Source organism: Convolutriloba macropyga, chromosome 4, assembly GCF_964194025.1.
Source record: "Convolutriloba macropyga chromosome 4, txConMacr16.3, whole genome shotgun sequence".
Classification (NCBI taxonomy): domain Eukaryota; kingdom Metazoa; phylum Xenacoelomorpha; order Acoela; family Convolutidae; genus Convolutriloba; species Convolutriloba macropyga.
In genome coordinates, this window is record NC_134471.1 from 48,920,282 (window position 1) to 48,929,562 (window position 9,281).

The 9,281-nt window shown below is 37.6% G+C and overlaps 1 protein-coding gene across 2 annotated transcripts in view; it reads left to right on the forward strand.

The window, feature by feature from the left end:
- Window positions 1-8,832, forward strand: part of LOC142337718 (uncharacterized) — a 29,972-nt gene extending 21,140 nt beyond the window's left edge. For both annotated transcript variants that reach the window (XM_075387176.1, XM_075387177.1), the window contains exons 4-5: window positions 7,506-7,722; window positions 8,115-8,832. In XM_075387176.1, the coding sequence (XP_075243291.1) occupies window positions 7,506-7,722; window positions 8,115-8,685 (788 nt within the window). In that variant the 3' untranslated portion in view covers window positions 8,686-8,832. The remainder of the gene's footprint in view (window positions 1-7,505; window positions 7,723-8,114) is intronic.
- Window positions 8,833-9,281: the final 449 nt, after the last annotated feature.

Here is a 9,281-nt window from a genome sequence, read left to right on the forward strand (position 1 = left end):
AAGCGATTACCACGCTCCTTCGAAAACTATCAGACATGTGGAAACTACCTTCTGCCTTTTATCCATTGGCGTTCGGTATCAGATTAAACTCTTCTTCGGAGAAATTCAATCTTGAGTGGCTAGTGAAGAAGATTACAGAGGGACCCGACGCTGCGAAATTAAGTGGACCAGATTCGAAGTGAAACTGTGCAATTACTGACCCCTAACGAAGAGCAGAGCAGAGCGAGACGATCATCGAATGGAGCAGGCAGAAGCAGCCTCTCTGTTGGCAGCCATTGGAATCATTTGACCCGGAATTGTCATGCAAGCCCTAGGAGGATGTGGAATTAGGACTTTTTGGAGAATGTCAGAAGGCAGGGAGGAAAAACGCTGAGAACATGCAGCGGTTTTCAAAATTCACGTCAGCGCTTACTGACCACATTCTGGAGTGCACAGAGAAAGCAAATAAGAAGTTCTACTTCATTGCGAGCGAGCTGAAGGAAATAGAGAAGATCCAGAGGGAGATGGCCAACACACAGAACTGCAACTGGAAAGTCGTTGAAGAACGATTTGAGATCTTTGAAGAGAATTTTAACATACTTTACGACTGCAATCAGATGCTGTTTTCCAACCAGCAATTGAACTTTGAAGTCGCCTCCCTCCTTTCAGCTCTGTACGCGGATATCAAAATTATCGATCTGCCTTGTACGTCTACAAAATCAACGACAGAACTAACTCGATACCCATACTTCTGAGCAAACGACTGCCAATGTCACTAGTACCGCGTGATCCCCTGACATCAATTCTAGAATAGGTACATGACAGTCAGAAGCACTCAACTGTTTGTCTCTGGCGATACCTATGAAAGATCTCCTTTCCTACTACGACGCCCAGCTTCTGACAGAAGTTTCATCACTTGAGCAGGGACACTTATTGACGCTCTCGATACCACTTTATTGAAACAGACAGCCTTCGATGTTTCCAGATCTCAACTAGTCCCGATGCCACTGGCGGACCCCTCAGAGGCCATCCAGTGGATCACAGAAGGACCATATCTGGCAGTGTCTCAGGACACAATGGAGACGACAGTCCTGAGTGAAAGGCAATTCAGAAATTGTCTCGAATTGGAGCAGAACCATGGAGACTCATCTTGGAAAATCTCCGTGCCTTGCAATACTATCTTAGCAAGACTTCATCGGCAGTGCAAGTCTGTGATACTGAGAAAATGGTGCTACCGACACCGAGAAAGCGACCAACCTTGGCTATGGAATATGACTGATAACATCTGCCTCTGACTCCTTTATCCCTCGTGAGTACAGTGTGAAAGACTCCATTACCCCTCACAATAAGGAACATAAAAGTTGCAACGTATGTCTGATAACACTGACTGGAATGTGGACTGCTCTATTGATCAGTAAGAACAAAAAAATACGACCAGACATGAAAAGCTGTGAGCTGATACCCGCCCACCGCATCAATGTTCGCCTTCCAGACCCACTACAAATGTTGGTGTCGGGCACCCCGGACATCGCAACTCTGCCTTGCTTCGACTCAAAATCAAATGCCAACATCGCAATGATCAAACAAGTAAAACGGAAGATTGTGATGCACCAACGAATCAATGAATCGAACCAACTCGCCGAGATTGCAAAACCGATTGCAGTGCAAATGCAGATGCTAAAGCCAACGCTAGTCATCAAACTTGATAGCCACGTGCCAATGAAGCTGTCCGTTATGTTGACGGTGATTGTTAAATTGATCGGCAATTTAAATCTGCACATCCTGGTGATGTACATCTACCGGTTTGCGATGGTGTGGAAATACACCCCGCAATTAGTGAAAAACTATCTACCGAAACCGCCTTCGGTCGAGCACGACGCACCGTCCGCTCCACCTGCAGCACGGAACTCAACCACTCTGGCAGAAAACTCCTTCAACTTCATGCAGGCCTGAACCCGCGGAACCCTGCGTCTCTCTCCGCGATTAAGGGAACTCACAGCACAGAGCGGATGACTTTGATGAGTCGATCACTTAAGCAAAACGTTTTAGTCGACGCCTTATTTATTCTTCCCTTATTCTGATGAACGTCTTTTGTCATATAATGTTTGACCACTTTAATTGATAAGAAAAACTAATGTGCAAACAATATATACTTTTCTCCTTGGTTAGTGATCCCATGCCCTATGTTATGTTGCTTTTTAAAATTTCCTTCGAAAGTTTTTGTAAGTGAAGAAGTGTGATGCCCCAAATTTGGGTATCTAAACAAAAACTTATACTTGGAACATTTTAGCTTATTTATTGCCTCAAAATGAATTCGCAAATGTACACTTTGTTTCAATCAACATTAGTTTACCAAAAGCCATATTTGAATACTGTAAATATGGATGTTAAAATTTGTGTATATGTTATGTACGTCCTTGGCGATGAAGTGATATGCACTCTCACTCGCGAGAGACTACCAGAGAAGTCAAGTTGGCTCTAATAGAACTTTCAATCACAATCTTTTTGTCTAATTGTCTAAGAATCTCTACAAATAAAGTCGTCGCCCCGCATCCAAGATTGATCTTGCCGCTCTTGAGAAATCAACAGATCCTTTAAAAATGACCAAATGTAGCTCCGTAGAGAAGCTATGTTTTAGTAATGCTTGACTGACTCACTTCTGACTTACTTCGCTCACTCAACTGAATTAGTTTTAATTTTTTCACTCATTGAGTTTGTGATGCACGGTCATTAAGTGATGAACCGAGAATGCTCGGTGATTGAGTCACGGTGCATTAGGTTATCAAAGTTCACTAGGGCGATTGCCAGCGGGCATTAGTATTAAACTTGAAAGCCGTCAGTTAAGAAGCCGTTTTAATTAAGTTTTAGAGTCTAACTGAAACTGCTCAACAAATTAGAACACTTCGTTGTTTCTCTCATCTATTTCGGTTTCAAACCCGATATGCGGCAAGCGGCTCAACAGCGGCAATTTTCCTTCTAGGGGAGAAGTTGGGACTAATTTATTTCTCAAAAATGCAGCTTCATGAAGCTTCCAACCGTCGTCATATTTTGACTTCATTCGCTAAGACTAATTCTTCCATCATATTAGAATTTAACTGGTTCTTTGTTGTTTTGAGCGCGAATGTTTTCGAAGTAGTTGTTTCAGTTAGAAATGAACAGGTAAATTTTTTAATACAGATATGGATTTTTCAAATCTTCGATACCAATCCTGTTTCACAATATCTGTAGTCGCAAAGAATGTGAATTTTGCCCGGTGATCTAATTCATAAGGCGCCATTAAGTGAAGAATTTACAAATATTGTTTTGAAATTAGTGTTCAAAGGCATGGAGCTTCTAATGTCATTCAGAATGCACATATTTAATTAAGAAAAATTTAAGGAAGAGAACTTTTTCTGTTCAATCAATGATTGACTGCAAGATACAAAAAACACTACAGAACAAATTTTGCTGATAAAAGGCAAGAAAGCAAAAGCCTGTGAAAAATGTTTCTTTGGTTCCACAAATTTGGAGTCCGGAAAACTTTCAACCGATACCTCTCAAGATTAAGAGAGAGAGATAATCTCTAAAACAATTGACTGACTCTGCTATTATGAAAAATGTCAAAATCTTCCGTAAAAGGCAGAAATTATCAAAAGAACAAAAATAAAGTTTTTAACGAGATCGGAATGAAAGCAATCAAGCAAAATATTATTATTAATAGCCTCGAAGCGATAGCGGATATTACTGGGGACATCGTGGTTTTTACAATTCAAAGAATTTGAATTGTATTGGGGCGCTGTCTTTTTTTAAGATCTGTTCACACAGTAAGTGTGCATCTGAGTAGTGCCAAACGTATATGCCCTAATTCTTGAGTATTAGTGTCTTGAGTTTTTGAATATTAATTTTGAAAAAGCTCCATTAGGGCTTTCTTTATAGAGCGTATCTGTCTCATAAAAATGACAGTCCGAATCTAACTAAAAAGTCTAGTGGTCTCTTAAAGGACTGGTGGTCAATCTGTGTATCTTATTTCTTTAGCTGTTTCAATTCATGGAAAGCCTCTTTAGCCTCTTTATTCAGAAATTAAGTCTGTTGCTTGCAAGAGCGATTGTAACAAAAGCAATTGTAAGATACGCTTGCAGAAGGTTGGGGGTTCGAACCCCTTTCTTTGTCTGAATTTTTTGCACCAGTAAAAAACTATCTAGGCTACAGTACCCTCTGAATTATATGACCCCGCTTGTCGTTCGAGAGCAATTTGTCGGTTACATTAGTCGAAAACTTTAGTCGGTTAATGTTTTGTTTTTTTTTTTAATTTTTAGCTCCCTGCTCGTTGAGTAATTAAGAAATAGACACGACACAAAAGGCTCTGCGTTTGCCGGAAAACTGAAATTTTTGTTACATGGCAAGTTGATCAGTCGCGATCACAAACAAAGCTCAGTGTTATTCTCGTTGGTAGATATTTTTATCTACATTGAGAGAGAGAGAGATTAATTTATCTTGGCGATGAAGTTAATACAAACGGAGAAAAAAATTAAAACTAAAGATACCGGGAAAGGATAAAAAACGGGACAGTACTGTCCGCCAAGTCCTACCCTGTATTTGATTAAAAAAAATTTTTTGGTTTTATTTTATAGCTAAATCGATGTAGAAAATTTTGACTTACCACTGTTTCTATCCTATATCTATTCCATACCCATAAGTTGCGCTGCGCTTTAATTTAGATCGAAGAATTTTCAATTTTTTTTTGAAGTTTTTCTTAGAAAAAGTTTGAAAAATCTAAAAAACCGCGATATCTCGAAAACTGAAACAGCTAGATTGGCCAAACTTTTTGTCCAGAATCAGGACCTCTGAATAGATATCTCTTAGCATGTAGCCACAGTTGCATCTTTTTGGGTACTTCAAAATTCAAAAATATGTTTAACAAGGGTAAAATTTTGAAAAATATAGAGAAATTTTACATCATGGAAAGTTTTTGGGACTTGTGATAACTTTAGGTTTTGTACATCATCTGGTAGTATTGAATTGGTTTTCAGTGTGTTGTACAGTTTGGTAGCCCGATATTGGATGGAGTAACGTTCAATTTTTTTTTAGTAAAGGTTCATCCAGGCACTCAATTTTTGAGAGCCTTGTTTGTCTTGAACGTTTAAAGGTAAACATATTGTTACGATAATCTTGTACATGAGCACCTATTATCGATTTTAAACAAACTTCAACAACTCATATAGGTGTAACTCATATACTGTTAAAATGTTGTTTTCAAAAATATAGCATTACATGAATCGCGGGATTTTCTGAAACACATAAATTTCAGAATTTTTTCTGCAAAACGTATATTGGCTCTAGGGCAGTGTAGCTGCAACATCCGTAAACAAGAACGCCATATTGTATTATGGGATTGATATTACTTCGATAGTATGCTATGAATTGATGTTTTGGAACATAATATCTCAGTTTTGATACAGCTCCGCATTGTTTACTGAGTCTAGTTTTAACATAGTTAATTTGAGAAAGAAAACTTAACTTATTGTCATTAAAAACCCCTAGAAACTTGCATACAGGTTTAATAGTAATATTGGAACCATTTAGCTTAAACTGAGAGTTGGAAGCAGTATTTCATATATTCATTTGTATTGTTTTCTCCATATTTAAAACCAACTTGTTTGCATTTAGCCAGTTGTTAATCAATTTAAGATCCCTTCTAATATCTTCGTTACTACAATTAACAGCTTTATGTTTGTGTCGTCGGCGAACAGCATTTTTTCGACTGAATTGGCTGATAATGGGAGGTCATTAATATAAATGAGAAATAAAAGTGGGCCTAATATTGAGCCTTGTGGGACTCCGTGTCTTATGATTTGCCAATGAGATACAACACCATTTGCAACCACTCTTTGTGATCTTTTTTCTAGGTAGGAATGCAGCCAATTTTGACAAATTCCTCTAAACCCATATTTTTCAAGTTTTTGTAATAGTATTTCATGATCTAATGTATCAAGCGCTTTGCACAGATCAAGACAGAAGCTTAATCTTTTTTCAAAATTTGAGAATCTTTTGACTGGTTAAGATCGGTCCCAGTTTGCATTTCATCGTAGGCTTAGTTCATATTATTTTTTTAAGCTTTCGAGATCATTACTTACTAGGTCATGTTTCTTAAGAAAAGGTTGCCTCTAAATTGAGAAGCGTTGTCACAAAGAATGTATTCCGTTTTCCATTTTAAGCGAAATTGGAAGATGATCAGATATATTTTCATGTTCCAGGAGTTCAAAACTGGATTCAAAAAGACTCTGGTGGAAACAGTGATCCAAGCACGTGCTTGTTTTTTCGGTTATTCTGGTGGCCTGTTCAGCCTCTAATCCAAAACCATTTGAGCTAATAACATTTCGATAATTTATCAAATAATCTTCTATGGTGTTTATATTCAAATCACCGCAAATTATGAAATGCATGTCACTTGAAGTGTTTTGCTCAAGATAGTCATCAAGGGATTTAATGAGTTCCATTTTGTTTGTTCGAGGTTTACTGTAAATTACACAAATTTTGAATTTATTTTTTCCCAAAGCTATTTCAGCTGTTATACTTTCGTCAAAATCATCGTAATATTCTTTTAGGAGAGGACAGTTCTTTAACTTGAATCATAACACTTCCATATGAGTTAGTTCTATTTTTAACTAGAAGATGGTTATATCCATGTATAAGATAGTTAGGAAAACTATCTAAGTCAGTCAGCCAGGTTTCAGTTAGACATATGTTGAGATGTAGTACACTCAACGACTTAAACGAATTTTCCAGGTTCTTTGTTGACAAAGACTTTTCCTCTGTTATTCAATATTGATCATTAACATTAGCACCAGTATCAGAAGGCTTAACTTTCGCCATATTGTTATCCTTCAGAGGATTTACTAAAGCAGGTATCATGTATCTAATAGATTGTTTGCTAATGAAGCTGACGCATCATTTTCTGTGATGGGAGAAACTTGAATACGCTTTCGTTTTGCACTGTTAAAAGGAATGGATGAAGTTGGTTTTCGGATAAGTTGCGGCATCTGTTTAGGAGTATCTACAATTTTCTCGTCATTAGGTTGATGATGATAGCTTGATATTGGCTGCACGTCCTTCAGAGTAAGTGAATTGAATTCATGACTCGAGGTTACCTTAACAGCATCACTATTGGGAAGATTTTGGTTAAAGGCCTAGACATCTTGTTTACGAGTGAACGAAAGGAGTCCAAGTTGCTTAGATTCGTTCTTTAACTCTCGATGTCTTCAACAATCACTGGCTTTCCCAGAGAATTTGTAACACCTTTGAGTCAAGCTTTTCTCTAAATAATGTCGCGATCAGCATGGTGTATGAACTTGACCATAACTGGAGCGCCTGGGTTTCGGCTCAGTGGATGGCACGTTGCAATCCGCCAAGAATTGATGTTTATCTGGAGAAGGTTGTTGAGTAAATAGATAATACTCGTTAGAGCATCTCCACGATCCACTATTTAATAAGTTTATCGCAACAATTAGGCTAAATTCAAGATATTCGGTTTGTTTGTTTTCTTCTAGAACCTGCATCAAATGCCGAGAGAACCACGTGTGCAATATTCTACACTATTTCTAACCTGCACCCGCACTTGCCCTTACCTCCGATTGGAAAGAGTCTTGTAAAGGGCGCAGTGCAGCATCTACAGGTAGCATTACCTCAACTGAAGACTTTCTCAACTCTCTCACCTGTTCCCGGGTTTACCCAATGGCTGAAGGAAGTGTTCAATCGACATAACGGGTGAGCAGCACCGGTACATCATTGTCGCAACCCTACAAACAGGCTAATATTTATTGTGTTGGAGTCATTGTTAGAAATGTCGTTGACTTGTAGATAATCTAAAATTGGAATTAGCTTTAAATTTTGTTTTAGCTAAATTTAAGCTCGCTATTGGGTATTTGAGGTGTTTGGGTTCAAATTAAGATAATAGTAAGAAAATTCGGCTTGTAAGCTATTAATAGAAATAATTAAAATGAACAACCGTAGCTTATGGTCTCAGGCAGTAGAAAAGTACGGTTTCGCTACATTAGGAAACATGCTCGTTTATTTTCGTTGAAGCACCAATATATGTTTCTTAGACTCCATGAAAAACAGCTTTTGACCTCATTGCTAACAGTTAAATTCTATTTTAGCACTGGCACGCAATCCGAATCTCTTTGTCAAATACTCAACCAAAGCGAGGGGCAAGTACAAATCAGTGAAGCTGACTTAGAGGCCATGGAACAAGTACTTGACTCTTCACTATCGTTTGCTAAGCAAAAGTCTATCCTTCGCTCATACGGCCAACAGTTTGACAATCTTCTGCTCTATTATTTGACAAAGGTCAAAAAGAACAGTAAAAACATTGATTCCTCTTCTCAAAAACCTCAAAATTGTGAAAATTCAGTTGCTCATTTCCATGTGAGTAGTGGCGCCTCTTTACATCATATTCACTGCCCGTTCACTGATAGAAGTCGATTTGAAAGTGGCCAATCAGAGGGAGGAATGAACAGTCAACAATCATTGGATCATTCGAACGATGTGAGCAGTTTATCCGAGAATTACAATTTTTCATTGAATCATCCCTTAGTCTCTAAAAGAATGTGGGACTATTCGTTGGGTTATATGGTCAATTATTTATACGATCTGAGTTCTCAGACAGAAAATGCTAAACAATATAAGAAAAATGGAACTGTTCCTATAACTTTATGCACCAGAAAATAAATAATAATAATAATATTGTGTAGTTAGATGTAAGCCGCATACTTTTAATCATTTTATTTTTAGATTACTCGTATCTACATGCTGTAGATTATTTATTGGAGGGCATGGGTTATTTATAGCACCAAGTGTATCAAGTTATTTAATGAATTCGTTTTTTTATAGTTGAGTGGAAGTTGGGATTCCCAAAGATCCGATATTTGAATGGAATTTGGCATTTTGTGCCTGTGGGGTTTTGAGAAAAAAGTTCTACTTTCATAACGTAATCGTATGATGATTAATTAGGCTGGATTAAACAGTTGAAAATGCTAAATTTTCGCTGAATGAAAATTGAATGGAAAATCGTTGCTATTAGGTCTGTAAGCTGCAGTACAAAAAAATGACGATGCCTCTTTTCTGGTGAATTTGAGTTCTTTGTAATACATGGCTGACGAACAATAATTTTAGTTAAGGAAATAAACTTCAAAAATAGAATTAGATGACATGTGCAGAGTGGTATCTAGCAACAAGGAATTGGCTACCCGCTGACAAAAATTTCACAATGAGGATCTTGCTAATAGTTTTGGCCATTGTATCTGATTCACAATTTAGCTTAATTT